Source organism: Drosophila albomicans, chromosome X (genome assembly GCF_009650485.2).
Source record: "Drosophila albomicans strain 15112-1751.03 chromosome X, ASM965048v2, whole genome shotgun sequence".
In the NCBI taxonomy this organism is placed as follows: domain Eukaryota; kingdom Metazoa; phylum Arthropoda; class Insecta; order Diptera; family Drosophilidae; genus Drosophila; species Drosophila albomicans.
This window is the reverse complement of record NC_047627.2, coordinates 13,075,211-13,103,152: the sequence shown is the minus strand read 5'-3', so window position 1 is coordinate 13,103,152 and position 27,942 is coordinate 13,075,211. Positions and strand designations below refer to the sequence as shown.

The following is a 27,942-nucleotide window of genomic DNA, read 5'->3' as shown; positions in this document are numbered from 1 at the left end:
TAACTTGAAGCACGCCAAAGTCATATTAATTTTAATGATATAATATGAAGAGACACGCTAAATTGTTTACAAGCCACGGGCTGGCCTCGCCAACCTGCGTTGCCAGCGCTGCCAACTTGCTGCTGGACTTCTCATTACCATTTTTAATTTTATTTTATTTAATTATACAGATGTTTATAGCTTCCGCCGATGCGTTGCATCTTCCAGAGCGCTAAACTGCGAACTAACACACACACACACACACACACACATTTACACGCACACACACACACACACACACGCACACATACTATGAGAGGTAGGCCGTTTTCTAAATTATAAGTTAAGAGCTGATTACACGCACTATAAACGCTTTTTTCGCGCCACAACCACGCTTCCCTCTTCCTCTTCCTCTCCCTCTCTTTCACTCCTGTGGAGCCTCGGGGGCCGTTTAATTGATTGGCCGCTAGGTGGCTCGCCTGTGCTCAGTCTCTGTCTCCGTTTCCCTCTCTCTCTCTCTCTCTCTCTCTGTCTCTCTTGCATGCCTGGTTGGCATTATTTACTACCTCATTGTATGTTTACTGCTACTTATCAGCCCCGCTCTCTCTTTCTCTCTCCCTCTCTCCTCTTCTTGCCACATGTTGCAGCGTCAACAGCACATTATACAAATTAATTATCGCTGCTTACTGCGCCTAAAACTCCGACTCTGCCGCTTCGACTATATTTTACAATTACGTTCGTTGCAATTTGCTGTATGCCATTGTTGCAACTATATAATGGCCCCTCAATTTCATCATCTTGGCACTTCTGTGTGAAATTTATGACCTCTCCTCTGCCCCCCTGTTCTTATGGTTCTGCTCGCTCCACGCCACTGCGTTGCAGAGTCATTCGTTTATACGCACACTTGACACTGCCATCGTAAATTAGTTAAAAACCAAGTATTACGATTGTGTTATCAGCCTCGACAAATTGCAACTCACATTTGTTACTCCAACTTCTGTTTGCAACGAGCCACGAACATTATCAATGAATTTGTTACAGGGAGAAAAAAACAAAACTTGAAGCAATATTTAAATTTTATATCATTTATTTATTTATTAAATTGATTTTTTCTTATAATTTATTAAATCTTATAATGAAAATCAAGAATAAAAGTCATGTTTCAATATTATTATTTTTAAGATCAAAAAGTTTTTCAATCAAGTTTTGCATTCTATTTTAATACCCGCTACCCATAGGGTAACTTTGTGCCGACAGGAAATGTATGTAACAGGTAGAAGGAGGCATCTCCGACCCTATAAAGTACATATATTCTTGATCAGCGTCAACAGCCGAGACGATCTAATCATGTCCGTCTGTTTGTCTGTCCGTCTGTCCGTCCATCTGTATGAAACACTGTATCTCAGAGGCTATAAGAGATATAATTTTTGCCACGCCCACTTCCGCCCCCGCAAATCAAAGCTAGAGTTGCGAATTTTGGTATATACAATACAATATGATTCCTGAAAATTTGGTTGCGATCAGATAAAAATTGTCGAAGTTATTAAATAAATAATTTGGCATGGGCAAAAACGCCTACTTACTACTTAGTATTTTTGCAGTATATTCGGTATATTTTGAGAAAAATACCGCAAAATATATTTCTTTTATTCAAAATGGGTAGCGGGTATCTCACAGTCGATTACACTCGGCTGTAGGTTTCATACTTGTTAAATCTAGATTTGTTTCTCTTTGTGTAGAATTAGAAAAATCTTAGGCTTGAGCACTTTTCTGTATTTATTTCTGTTGTTTTAAACAGTCTAATTTTTAGAGTGTTTAATCTTGATTTAATAGACAAGCTTTCTTAGCCGAAATAAGACGATTGTGCCATGTCAATAAATAATGTTATATATCAAAAAACGGCTGCTGTTCTTGGGTTTTGATTACTTTGACAATCTGGTGTATTTTTAATGTGGTCGGTATATTAAATATGCATTATTATGTATTTTCAATATGGTTAGTATACTAAATTTACATTTCGGTATATTTTAAATGTGGTCGGTATACTGAATATACACTTTGGTATATAATCAATGTTGTTGGTATACTAAATATACATATTAGTATATATTCAATGTGGTCGGTATATTAAATATACATTTTGGTATATTTCCAATGTGGTCGGTATACTAAATATACACTTTGGTATATAATCAACGTGATCGGTATACTAAATATACACTTTTGTATATAATCAACGTTTTTAGTGTACTAAATTTACACTTTGGTATATTTTCAATGTTGGCGGTATATTAAATATATGTACATTTTGCTATATTTTAAATGTGGTTGGTATACTAAATTTATATTTTGGTATATATTTAATGTTGTTGGTATACTAAATATACATTTGGGTATATTTTCAATGTGGTCTTTATACTAAAATTACATTTCGGTATATTTTCAATGTGGTCGGTTTATTAAAGATACATTTTCGTATATTTTAAACATAGTCGGCATACTAAATGTATATTTTGGTATATATTCGGTATACTAAATACACATCTGGGAATATATCAAAATTTCTTGGTATATTAATTTGTTATATTTTAACGATAAAATCATTCTGATTAGCTTTTAATGAAAACGGTTAGTTGATGTCTCAAAGTCAAGCAGCTTTCTTTCTTGTTTTTCTTGACTAATAATTTTGTGTGATGGGTTCACATGGTGTAGGCTTTATTCAAAACAAAACTAATTCATCATAATTATTCGAATAAATCCTCCACACGAAGCAAATGATTACTTTCAACTTATTGAGTTCTTTGTTGGCAGACTGCTGCATAATATACATTTATAATTTAGCAATTACCACTTTGAATAAGAAATTTCATCTTAATAGCGAGACGATTAACAGCTAAATAGTTGAGTATCAAAGTATTGGTAGACTGGCGACTTCTTGAGCTAAAGGTAATCGAGTAAATGGTCATTTAATTGAAGTCAACAAGTTTGTGGACTTGTATATATTTTGCTGAATTATGTGGCAGCTATTTGTTGAGAGGAATGAACATTAATAACACGAGAGTAGAACTTAATTTTTGCATGGAATTGAGTTGCTATGATAATGATCGTGTTTACATATGATCCCCCCAAGCGAATGCAAGATGGTCGAATGCCAAAGCAATCCATATAGACCATAGAGAAGCAGTAGCAACAGCAACAGCAACAGCATGCAAATAAGGCTGTAACTGAGACTCAGACTGAGACTGAGACTGAGACTTTGACTTGCACTTCGGCTCGGAGTTTGTGAGTTAGCTGGGGGGCATTGTTGCAGCCTAACACGACACAGACAAATGTTAATCCATTAAGGCGCTGTCAATGGCCAAATACGTCAACTCGAGTCGAGTCTCAGGCTGCAGCTACTGTTTTTGGGATAGAGTATTCTCTAGTTTATTTTTATATTTTGGTTTTTTAGGTTTGCGTATTAAGCGCGAGCTGTAACTTAATTGGCCAACGGCTCAGCCAGCGGGCAGCTGGTCAAGTGCATTGACTTTGGCTGGCTGGATTTGTGGCGAAGGCAAAGACAAATGGAGAGCTGCAACAGCAAATTGGCAATCAGCTGCGTGCGGCGAAGGCAGGTGTTGGCCAACTCTCATCTTCTTGGCCAAGCCAAGCCAAGCCAACAACTTAATAATGGCAATGAGAGAACGCTTTGCTGTTGCGTTTAGCGCGTGCCATGAGCATTTTTAAGTGCCTGCTCATTAATCGTAATCGGCAGGCAGCTACTCCAACTACGACTACGATTACGTTAGCTCTGGCTGAGCCCTGAGGCAGCGAGGGGCGAGTTGACAAAAAAGCCAAGAGATCAGCGTTGAGTTGAGTTGAGTTGAGCTGAGCTGAAAAAGAAGCAAGAGCAAAGCGAACAAAGTTGGCCTGCAGCCACGTTTGTCTAATTGGGAACTGGAAAAGTGGAAAACTGGCGCAGCGCAGTGGTTACGCCTCTTTGTCATTTGTCAGCGTTCGTTTTTAGGTGTAAATATGTTAATGAGTGTGAATAATTTCCAAGAATTTCCTGTGCGAGTCCAAGTGCGAGTCGAACTTAATTGCAATTGCCATGTGTGCTGTGCTCTGCTCTGCTTTGCTCTACTCTTTGGCACACATGGCGTATGACGTATGCCAACGATTAATTTCGCCGCTATGCGTAATCAAGTCGAAAATTTATTGAAGTTGCAATAATTGCGCCATGCGCCATCATCACTCTTCTAAGTCCTTAGACATCCTCATCCTCATCCTCATCCTCATCATCATCGTGTTCATCGCATTGCGTTGCTCTGCCAGCCAGCCAAATGCCTAAACGTGCTCATTAGAAAGCCTTTCGCCTGCGTGCCTCTGATTTCAGGCCACAAACGCAACGCAGCATGCCAATGCATTGGCAAAGGCGAGACACACACACACACACACACACACACACACACACAGAGAGAGATGCTTAAGGCATCGACAGCGCGGTAATGGAGACCAAAGAAGATGCCAACGACGCGGAACAAGGATAAAGCATCAAAGTCAGTCAGTTACCCACAGAATGCACTGACAGAAATCAAAGCAGAAATCAAATCGGAGACAGCTGTTTCATATTTGATTTTCATTATCCCTTTCCATATAAAATACACAATATCGATTTTAAAGTATATATTCTAAAAAAATATATTTTAATATACATAATGAACTTATATTTTCGCTACGCGCTGCGCAATTAAGAGAGACAGAGAGAGAGAGAGAGAGAGAGTTAAGATCAAGTGTGACCATACAACAAAATAAAGATTATTTAAAATTTTATTACGCTTTAAAATATGGCCACACTTACAGTTGTGAACTTTGAAATAGCAGTGCTAGCGAATTGAAAAATACAATAAATAAACACATTTTCCACACAAAATTTAGTTAGACAGCGTTATGTATTAAATTTATAATAATTAAAAGAATTTTTCATTTTGGTCTATTCAATATTTTACACCACTTCAAAATATATGAAATAAAATATAATACTAACGCTATGCGACACTTTAACAAGACTAAAATGCAGAAAATTATTGGAAAAAAAAAATGAAAGTCTCTAAAGATATCAAACTTTTTTGTGTTCAACTTTGATTGCGTAAGAGTTTATCAAATAGATTAAGTTAAGAGAGTGTAAAATTTTAAAATATTCGGACTAAAGTTATTATTTGAATGACTTATTGCAAGGCAGGATGAAAAACTCAAACTAATAGAAAAATTTAGCTTGTAAAAATGATTTAATTTCAGTACAGATTATAAATTTCTTATAAATTTCTTCTAATTCTAATTCAATGGAATCTATGGTCAACTACAAACTTAACAAAAGGTTACTAATGAATAAGTTTATTGGAAGAACTTATAAAAGTCACAATAATTGCCTTAATGAGGTGTAGAAGAACCTTTAGCTGGTATTGCGGTGGAAGGTTGGATATCAGGGGAGACTGTAAGACAAATAAGTGGAAAAATTCAACAGAGAGACCAATTTTAATTAGTGTCAAAAGTAATGCCACTAAATTTCTATAGTTGTAAATCAATTATCGATTGCTCAGCTGGTATTACAATCTCTCTATACTTATATGACAAATAAGTATGGAAATTCAACGTAGAGACAAATATTAATTTTTTATGTAAAGTAATGTCTCAAAACTTCGATGGAGTAACCTTCGGCTCGTAGTGTGCTTTTCCTGTAGGAAGTTGGATATCTTAATAAAGAGTCAAATTTGTAATTGTGTCTAGGCTATAATAGAAATTGAACATAATTTCAATAGTTTTAAATGAACCACTGATTTGACTATAGAGCAACCTTCAGGAGAAGGTGGGATAAAATGCAAATTAATAAAGAGATAAAGATAATATTGAAAAGAGTGTCTACGCTAAAAAAGTAATGCCACTAAATTTTTGTATAGCAGACTAAAGCACGGAAATAAAAATGCAAATTAATAGAGAAAGTTTATAAAGAGACAAAATTTGTATTTGTATTATTTGAAATGCTAGCAGATTCATTAGTTATAAATCTATATTTTAAACGACGGGCAGACGAAAGACGGAGCTTAGGAAATGGCAGCTTATTTTATTAGAAAAACTTGAGAAGTTGCAATTGATGTCAATAATTGCCGATGTAATTTGCAGTGCATCGACGGGGCTGTCGTTCAACCTTCAGCTGATATTGCGTCCCTTTTTCGCAGCCCATTTGGTTTTTGCGGCCTAACGGTGGGAGGTCGAAGGACGAAGGACGAAAGACGAAGGAAGAAGGAAGAAGTCGGAGTCAGAGTCAGAGTCGGATATGAGGAACACACTCGTAAGTCGCGCACGTCATGTTTCATGCATGAATTGTAGCATAACTTTTGTTGTTCTTGTGCAATCGAGTCAAGTGGCGCACAGCCGCGTTAAAATATGCCGCGATTTGTGTTTAGGGCTGTCAATCAAGCCAAGACTTCGAAAGCCAGTCAGCCAGCCAGCCAGCCAACGACAGCAATAGGAAGCAAAACCAAAATTAGAATCAACACCAGCAGCAATACAAATCTGCAGCAAACAGAAGGAGATAGAGAGACTAAGTAAGAGAGAGAAAGAGAGAGAGAGATGGCAGTTTGGGAGGGAATTGCGTGTAGTTGTCTTTGACATAGCTTTTTGGGCCATGGCTTTAAACCCGCTGCATTGACTTTAAAATTACTTAAAAACCAAATGCTCAACTCTACAACACGTAGTGAAAAAATCTTGAGTTTGAGAACTTTTCAATCGGAAAAGAAGAGTTGAAAACAAGATTTCCATCTTCAATTGAGATAGCCAAATCTTTTTACAATGACTCAAACTCAAACTATATTTGAGAGTTATTCGTAATATTGAAAAGAAATTAGAAAGCTACAGTCGAATGTGCTCGAATGTGAGATAACCACTTCCCATATTATTATTCTCAAAATATACCAAAATAATATACCGCAAAATACTGAAAAATACCAAATTTGGTATAATGTGATACTACATGCTAGATATACTATACTATACTATGCTATATATACTAAAAGAAGTAAGAAAGCTATAGTCGAATGCGCTCGAATGTGAGATAGCTGCTTCCCATATTATGATTCTCAAAATATACCAAAATAATATACCGCAAAATACTGAAAATTACCGAATGACATATTTGGTATAATGTGATATATATATATACTATAGAGTGCAAAATATACCAGATTCGATACCAAATTTTCAGGAACCAAAAAGACTATCGTTATTGTTGGGTATACCAAAATTCCATCTGTCTGTCTGTCCGTCCGTCCGTATAAACAGCTATATCTCAGAGACCATAAGAGATTTATTTATTTTTTCTTTTTTATATATTCTTTAGTTGAGTCAACTGTTATTTTACCTTCATTTTACTATTGCCAAACTATAGTATAGTATTAGTAATATATATCTAATTTGGATTAATATTATTAGATTATGAATTATTGTAGAATTTGAATCGATTTTCAAGAAAGTATCTGCTGGATTCAAATTTGACATGATTTCAGCACAATTCTAGATTTTTCTAGCACAATGTTTGCTGTGCAGAATTTTAGCACGAAATGTGTAAACAAAAGGCGAAATTTCTTGAAGATATTTCACGAATAAGCGCTGTTAATTACGCTTATTTATGGCTGCTAATCATAAGATAAATATATTTTGGGCATTTCTTTCGGGGGATGCAATTTGTATTTGGTAGCGATAAAAATTTAACGGTTGTTTGAGCAAAAACGCTTCGAATAAGTTTCGCACAAACGAGGCGGCGACTTGTTTCCCCTCTCAACTCAGCTCAGCTCAGCTCAGTCACCGAGTCAGTCAGTCAGTCAGTTAGTCAGTGAGGCAGTGAGGCAGCATGCAACATGGCCTCGAGGCAGTTTTGTGTGGAGTGTCTGGAGTGCGCGACCTGGCGTTAAATTTATTGCAACAAAGTGGTCAAAAGAGTGAGAGAGAGAGAGAGTGAAATTAAAACAATTGCATAGTTTGCATAATTTTTGTAAACAAAGTGGTGGCAAAGACGTCGCCATGCCACACCATGTGGCAAGCAGCAGCAGCAGCAGCAAACAGAGGCACTTGCAATTGTTGAAGCTGCCAAGAAACGCGCCAAAGTGCGGATTAAGCGTTGAACCCTTTATGGGGCTTAAGCTGACTTTAAGCTTCGCTGATTTGAGCAGTGAAGGGGGGAGGGGGGTGACACACACCTTTGCCCAGCAGCGCGCTGTTTAGGCGGAAGTGCAACAGCAGCAACAACAACAACAACAACAACCGCAACGAAGTCAACAACTCTCAAATGCAAAGGCAATCGATTGCCAAATTGCCTCCATTTCTTTCTGTGTATGTGTATGTTGGTGTGTGTGTGTGTGTAGTGTAGTGTTGCAGTTATTCAATTTTAGCCATTTTATCGCTGCGACACGGAAAACCTTTTAAACAACACAACAAACCCAACACACTGTACAGTGGGTGGCTGCTGGGCAAAGCCCTCAAAGTTATCAGCTGTTATCGATAGGCGAGCAAGCGAGACGACGCCACAAAGCAAGAGAAAGAGAGAGAGAGGTAGAGAGCGAGCGTGAGAGTGAGCAGTTGAGTCAGCAGGCTGAGAGTTAGACAGTTAGTCAGGCATGCATGCATACATAATTGCCAACCAGCAACCAGCAACAAACAACCAGCGACAGTTCAATTCCAACGGAGACAACAAGGATCTGTGAATCAAAACTGCAAGTCGAACTCGAAATACTCTACTCAACAGAATGTGCAGCTGCTCTTGAGGAGAAAGTTCTCAAGCTGAGCACAAATTCTGGCTAAGGTTTATCTATTTATTTTGTGTTTTTATTAGGGTAAAAAAGTATTATAAATTTGTGCCTACAGGAAATTTATGTAACAGACCCCATTTAGTATATATATTCTTGATCAGCGTTAACAGTTGAGACGATATAATCATGTCTGTCCGTCTGTCTGTCTGTCCGTCCGTTTGAACATCTATCCGGAGACTATAAAAGCTAGAGATAGAGATAAATCAAGTTTGTTTTATAGTTGTACCACACCCACTTCAGCCCCTGCAAATCGATTTTTTGTACATATAATAACAGTACTACAGTATTTATGATACCTGAAAATTTGGTTGCAATTAGACAAAAATTGTATAAATTTTTTAAGATATTCTTTTGTATGGAAAAAAACAACTATTTACTGCGGGGCTTTGGCTGACAATTTGGTATATTTCTCACTCTATGGTATATTTTTAACAAGTTTTATAGTATTTTTGTGGTATATTAATTTAGTATATTTTAAATTTAATACCACACTGTTTTGCTATTATTCTGTAGCTGTAATATTTATTATTATACTTAACAATCTTGATATTGAATTAGTTATTCTACTACACAAAATAAATTAGTGTTGCATCGTTCATGAAAAAATTCCTTCCTCTGTAAAATGAACAAACTAAATGAGTTCATCTTCGACGTTCTTATTGGTTCAGTTGCCCAATTTCTCTATATATTTTTTTCTTGTTTAGTTACTCACTTTTGATCTTTAATAATAATTTCTTGTTCAATTGTTCAGTTTTGATCTTCGGTTCGTCCTTGATCTCATGTACAATTTTAGTTTAATTGTGTATTTATATTATCCACATAAATAAATATTTAGCATATACCATTTTAATTGCAATACCTTAAAAAACCAATATTTTTATTTATTTATATATGGTTTTGAATTAAGAAAAGTATCGAAATTTACAAATTAATATATTCGTAAGGGTATCTGGCAGGGACGAACGAAACAAACTGCTCTGCTGTCAATCATGTAAATGTGTTAAGCTTTTAGTGATACAGTTAGTTTTAGGCTTGAAGTAGAAAACTGTGTTAAAGTTCTTAATTATAGCAAAAGTACAGATCAATGTAAAAACGAATCGGATCGAAGAGAGATTGAAAATTCTTGATTTAAGATATGTTCGATTTAAAAAGACATCAATCTTGAAATAGGATTTATAAATTTCAAAAATCTTAAATCACGATTAGATTAAGATTTGATGAATTTGCATTTCAAGATTAAAAACATCTTTTTTTAAGATTAAAATCTTTATTAAATATATTTTATTCTAGATTGAAAATGAGATTGCAAATCTTGATCTAAGAACTTAAGTGAAATTCTAATTTCTCTGCTTGCTTAACTAAATGTTTTATGTAGAACTTGTTTAATTCGCTTTATTTTTTATATAGCTACCCTTCAACTCTTCCTTTCTTTCTCTCTCTGTCTTTCTTTCTCTCTCCATCTCTAGGCCTCACTTTATTTAGTGGCTTCCCATCTGTCATATGTTAGCACTCTATACGCTCATCGTCTGCGCCCTTACAATAGTTTTATAATTGCCGCCAACCCATTTTGCCTGCCACTTGCCCCAAAATGATGTTGTATGCAACTTTGTTGTTGTCCTCCGCTCACCGCTCCGAAGTCAGCGAAGCGCAGCAGCAGCCGCAACCAAAGTGTTGGCCTCCACATCATCATCATCCGCTTCATCATCATCGTCATCATCATCATCTTTTTGGCTGACACGCGGTCGCTGTTGATGGTCAAAACCGAATGTAGCCCAGCGTCCAGTGGCCAGGCAATTAAAATTTTGCGCCGTCTAAAGGCAGTCGCTGCTTAACAGAGGGCCGACAGCTCCCTCCCCCCTCTCCACCCTTCCCTTTCACCCCTCTCTACTTTTTTTTTACCCTTTCTTTAGTCCTCTGTTTTTTTTTTTTTTTTTTTTTTTTTGCCTAAATAAGTCAAGTGTTACGACGGCGTTGCGGCCAAATGGGCGTATGAAATGCAATTAAATTAAATTTGCAGTTGCAAGTGTTCGTGGAGCAGGCAACAGAGGATGAACAGAGTGAGACAGACAGTGCGAGAGCGAGAGGGAGCGAGGGAAACCACAAGCAACTTGTCATAATGGCCAGTGTCAATTTTGCATAATTAACATTTAATTGAAATGGTTATCTGTAGCAGCAGCAACAGCAGCAGCAAATGAGAGGGCTTCTAGGAGACTGCTCTTCTTCTTCTTCTCATGGTCTGGGCCGTGGGCGTGGTCTCGATCGACGACGGGGGGGCAAGGACAAGGCGTCAGTGCGTGACATAGAGAAGCAAAAACACAATGGACTCGGCAAATTGCATATTTGGCAAGTTAAATGATTATTTATTCAAATCTGAGCACAGCGAATGATTTGCAAAAGATTCGCATAATAATGCAACTTATTTTAATTCAATTATACCATGGCAATCTGCATAATTTCAACAACAAATTAATGTCTGGTCACACCAAAAACAAAACGATTAATTACCATCAAGGGCAGTCTTTTTTTTTTTGTTCTTGATGAACACTCTAATTGAAAAATATTTTAATTTAAAAATAAAACATGTAAGAAAGCTGAGGTCGAGTGTGCGAGACTTTAAGATACCATGTTCTATAAATATACAAAGAATATACTTACATATACCGAATGTTATATTTGGTATATCGATATTGTACTACGTTCAAAATATTGCATAGAGTACAAAATATACCAGCAACTTGCAGTATGCGTTTTTTGCCAGTAAAGTATTTCTTCAATAACTTGTACATTCTATTTCCACAAATTAACAATGGAACTAAATAAGACCATAATATAATGAATCTTTTCAGGAAAATGTATTTGAAGACTTAACACATCAATTAGTATTGTAAATAAAATTATAGATTTAATTGTTTTGTTAAAGTCAAGACAGAAAAACTTTGTAGATGGGTGTTATAGTGATTTATTTACCTTTCTTATATTCACGTTTTATAAATCGTTTACTCTATTTGTTGTTCTTTTACACATATGTGACGTTCTATTACCGATTCTCTAATTTCTTCCTTCTTTTAGACAAATAATAGTTTATCTCAATCCACAACTGATGCAGTTTTGTCTTAGCTGCTTTGGTTAACAATCTGGCATATGTACAAGTATGGTGTATATATAATGTAACGATATACCGAATATACATATATACCAAATATATATACCATAAACATACTAAAATATACCGAATATAGAATTTGCGTGTTTCCTAGAATGTTTACAATCAATTTATATATTTTGTATATTTCGATATTTTTCAGTATATTATTTTGGTATATTTGCATTGAAAAGTGGTGGCGGGTATATCACATCTCGAATGTGTGTATGTATACTATATCGATATACCGAATATACATATATACCAAATATATATACCATAAAAATACTAAAATATACCGAATATAGAATTTGGTGTTTCCTAGAATGTGAACAATAAATTTTATATTTGGTATATTTCGATATTTTTCAGTATATTATTTTGGTATATTTTCATTGAAAAGCGGTAGCGGCTATATCATATCCTGAGCTTTCTTACTTATTTTGAAAAAACTTCTAAACATTCCACAGCAAGAAAATTGTAGCTAATACTTGAAATCTTAGAGAACTAAATCTCACATTTCGATTGTCAACAATAAAGTTGGCTGGCTTTAAGAAAAGCAAAAAAAAAGATAATTAATTATCGTCAGATTTCATGAATGTTGAACTTTAAATAACTAAACCAATGACACAAAGAACAGTTTTAAATGAATTGAATCATGCTTCACACCTAATTTAAGTAACGCATATAAAAATTTAATGGTTTTAGTATATTCAAAGTAGATAATGAAACTTATGTATCAATGAACTTATATCAAAACCAAGCAAAAGCCAAAATTCAGAGAATTATAAACAATAATTTAAAACTGATTTGTTGAGTTTTGTTTAGCTAAGAAAAAACTCATATTAAAAAATATCTAAAAAAGAAAAGAAAAGTTCGGATTGTAACAAAAATGCTTTATTCTGAGGTCAGCTAAACCTTTTAGAAGACACGCAATCAAATGATTTTAATAACTAGCCTATGGCAAAAATAATATCCCAGCAGGTCAGCAATTGCTTTAATCCGTAATTGAGAGGCGACAACTGTGATCCGATCCGATTCAATGCGATGCCAGTTATCTTGGGAGCTGAGCTGGGAGCGGTTCAAACTCTTTGGTGTCTTCGGTGTTCGGTGTTCGGTGTTCGGTCTTTGGTTGTGTGTCTTGTGGTGGTAGCATTGGGATTGTCACCTCTCTGGTCAGATAACATGATGACCAGTAGCAGACGCATTGTGGACCTTGAAGTAGGTGCGGCATTGGATGTTGCACCTTCTGCTTCTACTTCTGCTGCTGTTGTTAGACTTGCGGTTGCATCGAATGGAGCAAGCCAGCTATAAAAGGTGCGACAATTTAGACGTCGTCGCTGTCGTGGTTGCGCCTTGTCGACGTCACTCCAGTTGCAAGTGGCAAGAGGCAAGTGGCAAGCGGCTTAGCTGAAGAAGGAAGGAAGAAGGAAGCAGCAAGCAGAGAGTCAACGCAACCAATTAAAGAGTCGATCGAAGCCGACACTCGAGAGGTAATAATGGGCAATGGGGCAACTCGCAACTTGCAACTCACAACTCGCAACTTGCAACTGAGCCTGGCCCAATTTGGGGACGACGACGACGACAGCGATCCCATGCGATGCCCATTCACAATCACAATCACATTCAACCGTTTGTTGCGAGTTCTGTCCATTGTCACTTGTTGCAATAAATTGAAATTGACCAAAGAGCGTGCAGAGTGCACAAGTTTCCTCTCCTTACCACTTCCACTCGACTCGCATCACTCATTGCTGCATGCGGCATGCGGCATGCGGCGAGCATCTTGTTGCAAGTGTTTTTGGGGCACCGTCTCGCGATTGCCTTGACAATAAATGTCAACACTTTGCGTCCGCTAATTTATTTTCGCGCTTGATGCGTGCCCCATCGCTGGCGGCCAGCATTTCTCCATCTCCATCTCTGTCGCTGTCGCTGTCTCTCTCTCTTTCTCTTCGTCTCTCTCTCTCTCGCTGTCTCCATTTCAATCTTATTGCTGCGATATTTCTTAGAGCCTATGGAAGTGAATGTAAAACTAAGCTAAGATTACTTTTTTTAATTGATACATTTCGTAAAATATTTATACAAATGATTGCCAACATTTTGTTTAATATTACAAATATATTTTCTTTATATTTTTATTACTTTAATTTAATGTTAAAAATATATTTTTTTATTGAAACTTTTCGGTTTAGTTAGACATTTACATAAATTATGATGGGGGAATTTTGTTGAAGTAAAAGAGCTCATAAGAAAACTAAGCAATGTCTGAAATTAGCTTGAAATAATACTAAAATAACAATGAACTAAAGAAACACGAATATTATACCCCGAAATAAACAAGAATTAAACAATTTCTTCAACCCAATAGGACTATAAATAAAAGAACACTATAGCAAATTATTAAAATTTGTTAATAATGAAAATCAGAGATAAGCAGAAGATCACAATTACCAAAAAAAAAGTGGAGTCGAAAAAAAAGTAAAAATATATCTCTATCTCCTAACATATAATCTTTGAGATATGGGTGTTCATACGAACATACGGACATGGTAATATTGCATTAGTTGTTGACGCTGTTCAAGAATATATATACATATATACTTTATTGGGTAGAAAGGAAAGTCAAACTTATTCAATAAAGTTATTAAATAATAAAAGCCATAGCACACAAACTAAAACGATAAGTTCCTGAGAGCATAAGCTGAAAAAATAACTTTTTACAAATTTTGATTTATGTCTAACATACTAAATTTATTTCAAAATGCTCGTTGACTATATAGACATTTAAATGAAAAAAAATAAATTCTCTAAAATCCAGAAGATTTGTCTTAAAAATTGTGTTCTTAAAATATGAACACTTTAAAAACAAATTATTAAAACTACGAAAATTACACATACAAAATTCCAAAATTTCAAATTAAGACGAAAAATACTAGATATAGATTTCGAAATTGTCTAATTCATCGAATCTTGATTTTATAACTTTACAAAAAAAAAAAATTGAAATAAGCGGAATCAGAATTTAACAAGAAATTATTATTATGGCAACAAATTTATAGTTAAAATTAGAAATTTCCAGTTGTAAATTTTGAGGCACAAAGAAATTAAATGTTATGTTTTAGTTATTTGATTTTCAGTGCTTGTAAAAACAGAGGTATGAAATTCAATTAAAAACGCTATGGAGTTTGATTAATTTTCAAGGAGTTTTATTAATAATTAATAAAATTACTTTAACTTTATTATTATTTATTGTTATAACGAATAACATACAATTTCTTAATTCTTCTGAATTTTCAATGAACTAAGGCTTTTAGGCTATTTTATAATTAAGTTATTTTAGTGTAAACATTTTCTGATTTTATTACTAGATTTAAATAAATTCATTTTAGGAGTACTTATGTAATGTCTTTTTATTAATGTTGACATCGAGAAATTCAAAAATTCTATTAAGATTTAAGAAGATATTTATGTTGGCTGCGAGGAATTCCAAAAGGTAAAATTAAAGCTAAAGTTTTGAAGAATTGCAATTGCTTAAACTTTCAAAATAGTATCATCAATTCGTTTTAAAAAGCAGCACTGTATTATTTAGCATATTTACACATGTCGAAGCAATTAAATCGTAAAGGAAAACTGTTAACGTTTAGCTTGTTAAATATTTGATTTATTTCTCGTTTCAGGGGCAACAACTAACATTTCAGCCCATGGCTTATTAGGCGCATTCAAATCAAGAAAGAAAACGAAGGAGAGAGATGAAATAGAGATGGGAAGAGGAAGTGCATAAGAGTGAGAGAAGGAGATGGAGAGCAAGACGGAAAGGGAGAGCGAGAGGGAGAGGGAGACCAACCCAGGTTGCTGAACAACGACGACGACGACGACACACATGAGGAGGGCCAGTTAAATGACGGCACACATTAAACCGAACTGAACTGAACCCAAGTTGGCCCTGTGGTCGTTGGTCGTTGTTGGTCGTACTTTGAGCTTGGGCACCAACAAGTTGAGGTAGGTTAATTTTATTGGCCAAATAAGTGGGTATCAAATTTAATGGCCAGCACACACTACAACAACAGCAGCAACAACAACAACAGCAGCAACAACAACAACAACAGCTACAGCAACAAACAGTCTCAAGTGGAAGTGGAGAAAGAAGCCCAAAAACAACAGACGAAAATGAAGACGAAGACGAAGACAACGACAAGAGACAAGCAACAGATAAAAAGGGTGGTTGCTTTCTTGCTTGGCAGAGTGCGAGTGTGACGAGGATGGAGCGTGGGAAGGAGAGGAGGGGGAAGCAAAAGTCGGCAAATTGCGGCACAGTGCGCAGTGCATAAAGCGTAAAAATGAGCCAAAATAAATAAAAGCCGCAGCAACAACAACCGCAACGAAAACGCCGACGTCGACGTCCGTTTGATTGATTGGCGACAGCGGCGGAAGCAGTAGCAGCAGCAGCGACCGCAACACCAAAGCCAAAAACAACAACAGCAAAAAGCCGCGGCGCCGTGACGTCACAAAATGGCTTTTGCGTAAGGTCAGGCATTTTGCTGAACTGCCCAACACTGCTCAGCTGAGCAAAACCAATCCCAACAGCAATCGTTATCGAACCGAACAATCGGCACCCTCTTGTCTCTTGCTCGCTCGCTCGCACTTGTTGTTTTGCCATGCCAATTAAAAACAGTGATGTAAAGTGCAGCGAATTTCAGTAATCCAGTTTTGTTTCGAGCAATGACAATTTCTTTGAGTTTCTTTTTTGAAGTTTGCGTATTCAAATGAACTTTGACCTAGAAATAAACTTTGGACGAACATTAAAATTATAAGGGGCCAAATTAGCCAAACTTTGTACACATTCAGATTCTACATTTTAGTAAAACAAATACTATAAATGCTTATTTCAATAGCTATGGTGATAATATTTTATATAGTTGCTTTACTTTTGCTTTGCAATTAATTAGAAATTATAATATTAAATCAATTAAAAAAAGTGATTCTATGGAATTTACTTCAAATTATTGTAATGAGATTAACTTTTAATTATTATTGTTAGCTATTAGCCATTAAATAAGTTCTTTATAGGTTTCTTTCTATAAATAGTCTAATCTTTACAATACACAAATGAATATACATTAAGAAATAGTAACTGTGGCAGAATTATAGTTTTATGAATTTTATTTATTTCAAACTCAAAATGTGATCTTGCTTCTTTATTCTTATTCTCACTACTAATTGTGTACATACTAATTTTCAGTGTGTACATATGTAAAAATAATATTAAGTGTGTACATATAAAATTTAAGTGTGTACACATTTTAAAATGATAATCAAATAAAAATAAAGTTTTGCGACAGCAACTTTTATTAGAGTCACATCCACAAATGTTTTAAAAACAGTATTTATAATTCTTGAATAACATTTATGTTTATGTTTAATACAAAATTTGTATTGGCTCTTAGTTTGAATATACATTTAAAGGTTTAAGAACTATTGTTATATTTTAATTTGAATTTAATTTGTATTTAGAAATGTAATAAAGTATTTTTATTTTTAGTATTTATAATTTTACTTACTGCTTTTTAAAAAAAATTTCTTAAATGTAATGAAGTATTTTAATTTGTATTTATAATTTGACTTAATGTTTTTCTAATTATTTTTCAATGCTCAAAAATTATTGTATTATTTTAATTTAAATTTAATTTGTACTTATGAAGTATTTTATTTTTGTATTTATAATTTGACTTACTGTTTTTTTGAAATTTGTTTTCTCAATGCCTAAAAATTATTGTTATATTTTAATTTGAATTTAATTTGTATTTATAAATGCAAAAAAGTATTTAATTAGTATTTATAATTTTACTTACTACTTCGTACATTTTAAAGACATCTTCATTTTAGTAAATATATAAACAGTCTAATAATATTGTTCTATTTCTTCTTGAGTCGTCGCTTTAGTTGTTCTCTTGACATTTGGCTTACGTACATATGGCATTCGACACCAAAAATGTCTGTCATTCGCTTGGAGTTTATGCGTTTTATCCGCTTAACCGTTTAAACAGAGCTTAAGCTGTCTAATTCTATTGGATGTTGGCTAACAAGCCGCCGCACGAAATGCAGCCACAAATTTCTTCAACTCTTTTTCTTTTGCACATAATTCAGCTGCGTACGTAATTTTTGCTTTTTTTTTTTTTGCGAGTTGAACTTGGGTAATTTTCACGATCCCTTTCTAAGATCTTTAGCTTGAGCTTCAGTTCCAGCTTTGTTGTTGTGGCTTGCTGTTGCGTATCAAGATCGTGTGATCTGTGATCGTTCCCCTCGCTGGTCTAGCGAACGCATGATCACGTTTAAGCTTACGCATCATTTAATGGGTTCGTGAAACCATCTCGGGGAAACTCAGCTGTTGATGAAAAATGCAGGCCGCTTCCTGCTTGCACCCACCAATGTTCTCTCTCTCTCTCTCTCTGGGTAGCTGGCTAGCTGGGCATACAACTTTATCACTTGCCCACAAAATATCTTCAATTGGTTCCATTAAACTGAAGCTTAAGACCGTGCACGTTGGACATGACCAGGCCAAGACTCAGACTCAAACTCAGAGTCAGAACCAAACCCAAATCCAAAAAGTTTGCAGCAGTCGCTTCGCTTCGTGCGTTGCCATCATCAGCGTCATCATCATCGTTGGGCTGCGCGTCGTGCCCAAAATTAACCTGCTCCCTCTCTCTCTCTCTCCCTCTTCCTCTCTCCCTCTCGTTCACTCTGCTGGGTGCGGGAGTCTGCGCGATGCTCGAGATGGTGCTGCATGATCATGACGACGCGACGCAGGCTACGCGCAGGCCGCTATAAATTCTATTGGCGTATCTATCTACACTATTTCTAATTTAGCCCCAACTCAGTCTGCACTTGGACTCGCTGCATCTCTGTTCTCTGTTCTCTCTTGTTGTGGCTCAGTTTACTATGTTACCTAAGTCGCCGTCGTCGTCGTCGTCGGCGTCGCTGGCCAATTTAAGTTTAAGTGCTTTGGTAACAGTTTCGCGCTTTCGAAACTTGAGTCGTGATTTATTTTTATACCCGTTACCCATAGCATGCAAGGGTATATACGCACTTAACATAGGCAGCGACTAAATAAAATAAAATAAATAAAAATATGAATATTGTAATTGTCAGGTTTTTATATTTTTTAATTTCGGTTTATTTCACAACTTGTTCTTTCTCTGCCCAACGTTCTCTACATAGTGATCGCACTTTCGTCTCGTGCCCGATCGATACACCTATCTTTTCTCGCGTACATTCGTTTTAAGTGTTGTGCACTTATAACATCTTTCTGAAGTGCTGCATAGTGCACAACCATAGCTTATTTTAAGTGTTGTATAATGCGCAACGATAACTTAAGTGTTGTGTAGTGTTTCAAGTTAATAAATCCATAAAAAATAAAAATACGCTACACATTTGAAGTGAATTTAATTTGTATTCATTTCTTCCAGCTATATTTACCGGGTATATTCAAGTCATCCATCGCTATGTGGCGCTTCCATTGCTTGTTTGCTTCCATCTTCGCTTTGCGTCTGCGTTTGCTGCTTCTTCTAGCTCCGAGTTCATCTTCCCCCCGCTGGCTGCTGGCGCGATCACATTGAGTGTGATCTTCCTTCGGAGAGCGCTGTAGGAATTTTCAAGTGCCGTTTTTCACGCCACGACACGCAATCGCTGTGCTCAAGTAAATTAGGAAAATTGATCTAAATTTTCTTGGGAACCTTTCCATTTTTTTTTTTTTTTGTGGTTGGTTGGTTGGTTTTTTTTTTTTTTCTTGTTGTATTTTGTTTGTCAAGATCGTTTGCAGTTTGGCGCGCAAAGCAAGCAGCCCATCAAAATCAAACACATGTTGTCCAACTGCTCCGAGTAACTGGAGATCTCTCTGCAGCACTTAAAAAGCACAAAATATGCGCACAGAGCTGCAATTGATTGTCAAGCGCACGTAAATTGAGAAAGTCAGCGAGGGAAAAGCAATAAAGAAAACTAATAAGAAAACTGAGCTGCAAATCCCAATCGATCCGACATTGCGCAACAATCTCTGCTTTAATCCGCTATGGAGTAACTTTTTGCTATCTTTTGCCGCTCTGAGATCTCTTATCATATTATTATTAGTTAAGCTTTGAACTAAATTACTTAAATATGTGAGTTTCGTTTTGCTCTATCAATAAATCTAGTCTAATCAGTGGAGGGTCTTTGACAGTAGAGTAGACTCGCAATATTGAAAGCTGCAAATATTCATAATGTATTAAGCTCTCTTGCAGTAAAATATTAAATTTAATACTAAATTCACTGTTTGCTTCTCTTTCGACAACAAATCAGTACAGGGTCTCGGACAGTCGAGTAGACTCACCATATTAAACTCTCCTTCAGTAATACTGATGCAGCATAATTTAATTTGAGAATTGATTATTCAATTTTCTATTTGCTTCTCTTTCAACGACAAATCATATCAGTACAGGGTCTCTAGCAGTCGAGTAGACTCGCAATATTGAAAGCTGCAAATATTCATAATGTATTAAGCTCTCTTGCAGTAAAATATTAAATTTAATACTAAATTAACTGTTTGCTTCTCTTTCCACAACAAATCAGTGCAGGGTCTCTGACAGTCGAGTAGACTCGCCCTATTAAACTCTCCTTCAGTAATACTGATTTAGCATAATTTAATTTGAGAATTGATTATTCAATCAATTTTCTATTTGCTTCTCTTTTAACGACAAATCATATCAGTACAGGGTCTCTAACTGTAGATTAGACTCGCCATATTAAACTCTATAACTGAAGTAGCTTAATATAATTTGAGAATTTAATATTACATTTCCTGTTTGCTTTGCGTTCAACAACAAATGAAATCAGTAAAGGGTCTCTAGCAGTCGAGTAGACTCGATACATTGAACTGTCTTTTAGTAAAACTGAAGTAGCTTAATTTAATTTCAGAATTGAATAATACATTTTCTGTTTGCTAAGCTTTTAACAACAAATCAAAACAGCACAGGGTCTTTCACAGTCGAGTAGACTTGCAATACTTAAAGCTGCAAATTAGATAAATATAATTGGTAACTTACATATTTGATAGATACGCTTTATATTAACTTCACCGAATTTTTGTTAAGAGATTGCATTCCATATCTAATCATTCTCAAATAGTGAAATTATCAGTAAAGGGTCTTCTCAGTCGAGTGGACTGCATTACTACTCAAATGTATAGTGGCAATTACGGTAATAACACAAAGCATAAACTTAACATTCACAATAAGAAAAAAAATGGCAAACAATCGGCAAAATCAGCTTTCGAGGATCCGCTGTAGATCGTGGCGATCTTGGCCAGAACTAATCTATAGAACAAGGAGGAGAAAAGCCGGTCGGTCAATCGCATTAATTTCCGATGCACACATCGACAGCGACGTGGTGCTAATGCGACAAGTTCAGTTTGCAGTTTTCCAGGCGGCTTCCTGGAAAGTGGCCATCATCATATCAAGCAAGCCAAAAACGAAGGCGAGGCGATGCAATGTTGGTGATGCCCAGTTGGTGATAGGTAAAAGAGGCAGCGCGTCGAATGTCGATGCCATGACAATCTCGACTGTCCATCGATGGATGGATGGATGGACTGGATGGCTGACTGAGTTGGTCAGAGATTGAGCCGAAAGCTATGGCCGGCAATTATAATATATGTATACAAAATGCAATCGGGTTCAGAGGGCAAGCGTAGAGCTAGCGAGAGTGAGAGAGACAGCAGCACAACCAGAGGCTAGTCTTGGTTCATTGGCAGCTTTGCACGTCGTCGTCGTAGTCGCAGTCGTAGTCGTCGATCAATGTGCAGCCTGTAGCGCCGCTTCGCATCGCCATATCAAGATGTTTGGCTTATTGAGGCCCCCTTCGAACCTTGGCAATCGTGATCACAACACAACTGTGCAACAGAGAATTCGGCAGCAGCAGCAACTACGTACGGCAACACAGCAACAGCAACTGCGACAGATTCGTTTTGGATGCTACGCAGTCCAGGCCATGTCCATGTCCATGTCGATGTCGATGTCGATGTCCATGCCTCAGCCTCAGCCTCGGCCTCAAGCAGCGGCAGGGCGCCCAGCAGCTTCACTTGCAACTCGCAACTTGCAACTTGCTGCTTGCAGATCCACGAGCTCCACGTTTAATAAGCAATTTTGATTTGGAGCAGATTATGTGACGGGCAAACGAGGCAGGCAGCGGCGACCAGGTTGCATGCAACATGAGTTTCGGCTACTGCTGCGCTCCCAACGAAACGTGAGTTCCGCCACAGACGTTGCAAGGCTTCACTGTTGCTGTTGCTGCCGTTGCACTTGACTTTGCTGCTGACCCGGCTAACGAAAAACAAAAACAACAACAACAAAAAACGAAAAAGATTTTTAACTTGCCTCTCTTTCTCGCTCTCTTTGTGGATCTGAGTGAGATACTGTTTTACATGGAACTCGTACTGATTGCTTCTAGTCATGCCCCGCGATTTGAAGATTTCCCATTTTGTGATAAGCGCGTAGTGCATCATTTTCATTGGAATTGCATGTATTTTTATTGAATTTTAATTGGCAGTCGCACAACAAGCAGCGAACAACATTAAAAATACCTCGTCGAAATCAAAGAGAGAGAGTGAGTAAGGAGACACATTCGCCTAATCATTTAATACCAAATTATTAAGCTTCGACTTCGACTTCGGCTTTGCTCGGGCGACTTCGGCTTCAGTTTAAACATCTGTATGTCAGCTTGTGAATGTGTCTGTGTGTGTGTGTCTGCGTTTACTTCTATCGTCATTGTTGTGTTGTTGTTTTCTTCTTCTGTTTTGCCTTCTACTTGAATGTCTCCAGATCCTTCTCGCATGTCTTGTAGGCAACGCCAATGCCAAAACCAGTGCCCAGCAATATTGGCCACATTCGTCGGCGTAGAAACAACAATGAAATGACAGCTCCAACGACAAAGCCACCGCCGCCCTTAACAATCCCATTGGCCAAGCAGCGATCAAACTTTTTGCCCGGCTGGTCCTCGAAATATGCTTTCTCATCCACTGGCATTTTGATTGTGTCTTCTTTTTCGGCTCGTTCTATATTAATTCACGTCCAGATTAATTATCTCTGTTTTTTGGTTTACACACACAGCCTTGACATAAAAACGAAAATTTTTGTTTATCACACTTTGTATGAGAGCAGAAAAATGTTGACTTCCAACAAAACATTTGTGCCCGTTGAAATAAATCGAAAAGGCAACGCCATCTTTAATTAGTTTTCGTTCTCTTTGTATTTGTTCTTTATATCGATATTTTCGCATGCTTGGTTTTGCAAACGATATTGATTGATTTTGAATTTTATGCAATATTGTCCTTGTCTATCGCTATCGATAGATTTTGAGTGGAGGAAGAATGGTTTGATCAAGTGTTGAAAATGTAATATGTAAAAAGAATTTGAACTAAAAAAAATTCATAAATATATACTTTAAATGAATAATAAATATTATGTATCCTTACGCTTATAAGGAGTAAATCGATAAATTATCACATAACATGTCAATATCGATATAATCTACTAAGATATCGCGTAATTATGCTATGTAGCCCTGGCCGTAACTGCTTATATGAAGTGACGCGAGTGAAAAGCTAAGAAAAAACTAATTGTGCTCAAAGTGTAGTGAAATAATTGTGCATTTTTAAACGAAATCTATGAGATTATTATGAAAGTGCAACAAACGGTGCGATTCGCCAAGGAAATAAAGCGGAACCAAGCGGAAAGTGCTAACAGACTTTGGTTGATTTCGGATCTTTATGCAAGTAAGAATTTGTGTGTGTGTGTGTGTGTGTGAATCTGCTTAAATCTTTTCATTCGACTTTTGCCACTTGCCGCGCCCAAAAATACGAAAAAAAAAGAAAGGCAAGAAAATAGTTGTGGCGAATTCGTGTGCAAGTTGTGGCCTGCCCCCAAGGCGGGAGTTGTTGATGCCACATTAACAACTTTGCGGATGTGAATGAATGTGGAATATTGTACAGTTGGATCGAGGAAGACGGCAAATGGGGGAAATGGGAAATTGGGCAATGGGCGGTCTGTTGGTCTTGTTCACAGCACGCATGCTGGCGGCGCAACAGCAATGGCGACGGCGACTGGACAAGATTTTTCGTTACTTTTTTCGTTTTTTTTTTGTTTTTGAGGCATTTTGCCACTTAACCTTTGTAGCAACAGCGTGAAGCGTGCGTCGTCGTGGCAGCAGCAGCCCTAAATCGATCACGATCGATTTCTGCCAAAATAGATAATAATCGATCGATCGAACGATCGATAGATGCTGCATGCAGCACAACAAGCTTGGCACGCCAAGCAAGTGCTTGCCTCTTTGCTTGTTGCAAGTTGCAATGCGGGGCACAATCATGTGCAATCTTATCTAACCATCCATCTATGATATCCACATCATCGACACACACACATGTGTATTCGCATTGATCGATCCAGCGGCGAGTCGGATAATCATGTCAGTAAAAGGAAAACACCGCAGCATTCTTTTTTGTTTTTGTATTTTCATTTCGAATCACAATTCTCGTTTTGGCTCGATGGGAAACTCAAGTCAATGAGCCGTGACGAGCCGTGTGTTGACGTGTTAAGTGTTAAAGAGATTCTGTTGCCCCAAAAAACACAATGCTGCGGTCTTAAACATGCACTGCTAGAAAAAATTGACACCATTCTTTTAAAATTTGTGGTGAAAGATCTAAGGATGTTTTTAACACAGATCCTCTTATTATAACTTGTTATGTAACAAGCAGAAGGCTTCTTCTTTTTCAATAATATGATAAGAACATCGATTCAAAAATTCCATTTGCTTAAACTACTGATTATACTCAGTCTCTGGGGGGTAGAAGGGTTTTTAACGTCTTCTTACTACGGATCTTATTAGCTTTGGCTAAGAATCTGGTATATTTTGAATGTAGGAACTACTTCAATATACCATTTATAACCATTGGTATATTTTAATAATACCGCACTGTTTTGTTTTTATTTGATATCGCACATTCTTAGTTGTTTTCTATTCACTTTTTCTCCGAGTGTATTTTATTGCTGTTGCAGCAAGGCTGTAATTTGTTCGCCCACCATTTGTGGGCCTGGCCAAAACGAAGCCTAACTCGAAAATTGCAAATTCGGGTGTTCAATAGACGAGTTTCGGACGGATCCTTTTCTATTACTGCTGCTGCCAGTTGGCAGTTGCCACTTTGCCAGTTGCGATGACCGCGCTCTGTGTTTAATGAAATTGTTGCCTGCATTTGCGGCATCAGCAATTTAATGCCCAGCATTGAGTTGTATGGAGTTGTGTTGCAGTTGAGAAGTTGCCGTTTGTTGTAGGTGTTGCATGATTGGGTGTTTTGTGGGTGTTGCGCGTTTTGCACTTTGGCACAGTTATTGGAGCTTGCTTGGTAATGCTGTCAATTAAATGCTATGCCTTCCCTCCAAAAGAAATGAGGTCAATTTTGCTAATAATCAGCTTCGGAATTCATATAGATAATGTAAGTACGGTTGACATATCAAAATAAACATTTATACTAAAGCTCTCTTATTGTTTCAGCTGAGAATTGAGATCTATGCTGACAGTTTGGAATCAACAGTTCGCTAAGTTGAGCAAATTGGCTGAGGCACTTGGCTCATAATAAAGACATTTATGGTCCTGGGCGATTCAATTGTGCGGCATTCAACAATTTTCCAATCTAAAGGAGGAGTACGGAGAGCAGCAAAAAAATGCGACTTGTACCAGGAGTTGGAGTTGAAGTTGAAGTTGGACACAGATTTCCTTGCGGCAACGCACAACGTTGCGTGTGAGTGTGTGTGTGTGTGTGTGTGTTGGGTGGGTGTCCCTAGTCAGACATCGTGCAACAACAACAGCAACAACAACAACTCAATGAGCGCGCATGCAAGTCAAAAATGAAAACAACAGGCCCGAAAGCCATATGGCCAACGTTTTAGATTCAAACTGCTGGGGACTGATGTCAGGCTTTTGGCCAAGCTACGCTTGCTCTGTCCCGGTCTGGTCTGTTCTCGCTAGGCCTGGCCTGGCTCATTATAGATGCAGCGCCGATTTGTTTTGTTGTCCCCCCATTTGACTTTGAATTGATAGCATCAGGCTGAAGCAGCAGCCGGCAAAACTTCGACTTCGACTCTCCGAGTCGCAACAACTTCAAGTTCAGCTGCAAAAACAACTGCAACAACACAAATGCGACTGCAGCCAGCGGGTGCAGCATGCCACATGCCGCATACACCATGCAGCAGCAGCGGCAGCGGCATCAGCAGCGCCCAGTTTTGCCTGCATTTAAGATATAAATGTATCTGAACAATTGAGTCTTGAGTTCATGCGCATGTGCAGCTCAAATATTTTAGATTCGCATAAACTTTGCATAGTTTTAGATTCCCCCGCACATTGGTCTCGAATCATTCAAGCAATTCAGCAGTTGTTTCCTTTTGAAAACTACAATTATTTTAGTTTTGTGTTATAAGTTTGGCAACATTAAGATATCTAAAATGAAGAAAGGAAGAATACCACCAACTAATTTGCTCAATGTTTACATTTATATTTTCGGAATAAATTTAATGAAATATTCATATATGGGCAATTCTCTGGCGAAATTCGTCAGTGAAAAAAAAAACATAAACTGAAACAATTTTAAAATAAGTAATGGTTATTCTTCTAGCTCTGGTTTAGCATTATATTTGAAGTTAAGATTGATTTTAGGAACTTTTTCTGTTTAACGATAAAATAGTCAACATTAATTCATTCATTTTGTCAGTTGTCTTAAAACATAGAAATAATTCCAAAATCATTCTTAGCTCTAAGTAAAATGCTAATCAAGAGCTTTAAGATTCATCTTCACTCAAAATGATTTATTTTAAAATATTGAAAGCAAAATGTGCTTTAAAAGTTGAGGCCTAACTAAATTAAAGTTAAAGCTATATATTTCGAATACATAAGACAACAAACTGAACTCTACTTCATTGAAAAGTTAGTATTTGCAGCATTATAAAACTAAACTTAATGCAGCTGACAGTCTAAATTGTAGCGTTGGTTTTAAGAGCTAGCTTTAGCATACAAGAGTAAGATAAAATGTTTAATTTTAAAGATAATTTATATAATTTCTATCTTAAAGTTACTAATAATGTCTTACTTTCCGCAGTTTGACCCACTGTTGACTGTGACTTGTCTCTCGCCTGCGCTGGCGCTTTCTCAACTCCCCGACTTCTTCATCTTCATCTTCGTCCTCCTCGACCGCAACCCACAAGCGTCCGTCGAACCGTTTTGGCCGTTCGCTGCGTGTTGTCCACGCATTCGTCGTCGTCGTCGTCATCGTTGGGCCCGTCGGCTGTTTAGCTGCGCATTTTATTTAACATATCATTTAAAATTCATGTAAAACACATGTAGCTGTAGAGAGCGGGCCGCCCTGCTTTGCATACCGTGGGCATAAAGTACATGGGGCATGAGCCACAGTCAGACTCTGACTTCGACTTCGACTTCGAGTCGAAGAAACAACAGCAACAACAAGAACACAGACATCACACCCAAGCGCCAGGAGCGCACCTAGGTCCGGGTGCAATGCATATCCAGGCCTCTGTCGTCCATCTGGGCAGCTTCGCGCATTCATAAGCAGCCCGGGATCTCCTCTCTCGCCTGGTCTCTGCGGTGTATCTGTGTGTGCATATCTCTTTGCTTGGAGCTTTTCGTTTCGGGGGCTTTGGTCGGTCTCCATTGGATGAAGATGTCGATGTCGCTGTCGCTGTCGCTTGTTGCATGTTGCATTTAATTTGTAAACAAAGTCTTTAGTTTATGACTGCCGCGTTATTTTAGCATATCCACATCTAGGCCTCGGCTCGGGCTCTATCACCTCCCCCCTCGCTCACTCTCTGTGTCTCCCTTTGAGCATTTTGTATGAAATTTGTAAACAATTCCCGGGCTCGGGCTCTGTTGCCCAGTTGGCACTCGAAACGCATTCACCCCCAA

General features: G+C 37.2%; 1 protein-coding gene and 1 long non-coding RNA gene across 2 annotated transcripts; one reads left to right on the top strand and one right to left on the bottom strand.

The window, feature by feature from the left end:
• Positions 1 to 15,520: 15,520 nt before the first annotated feature.
• LOC117574678 (uncharacterized) lies at positions 15,521 to 16,486 on the top strand. The gene is made up of 3 exons (XR_004572806.2): positions 15,521 to 15,577; positions 15,636 to 15,957; positions 16,065 to 16,486. It is a non-coding gene; the product is annotated as an uncharacterized LOC117574678 (long non-coding RNA).
• Positions 16,487 to 22,479: 5,993 nt separating this feature from the next.
• On the bottom strand, positions 22,480 to 23,185 carry LOC117570689 (MICOS complex subunit Mic10). Its single transcript, XM_034252495.2, has one exon. The coding sequence runs from the start codon at positions 23,001 to 23,003 to the stop codon at positions 22,782 to 22,784; it is 222 nt and encodes a 73-aa protein (XP_034108386.1). The 5' UTR covers positions 23,004 to 23,185; the 3' UTR covers positions 22,480 to 22,781.
• Positions 23,186 to 27,942: the final 4,757 nt, after the last annotated feature.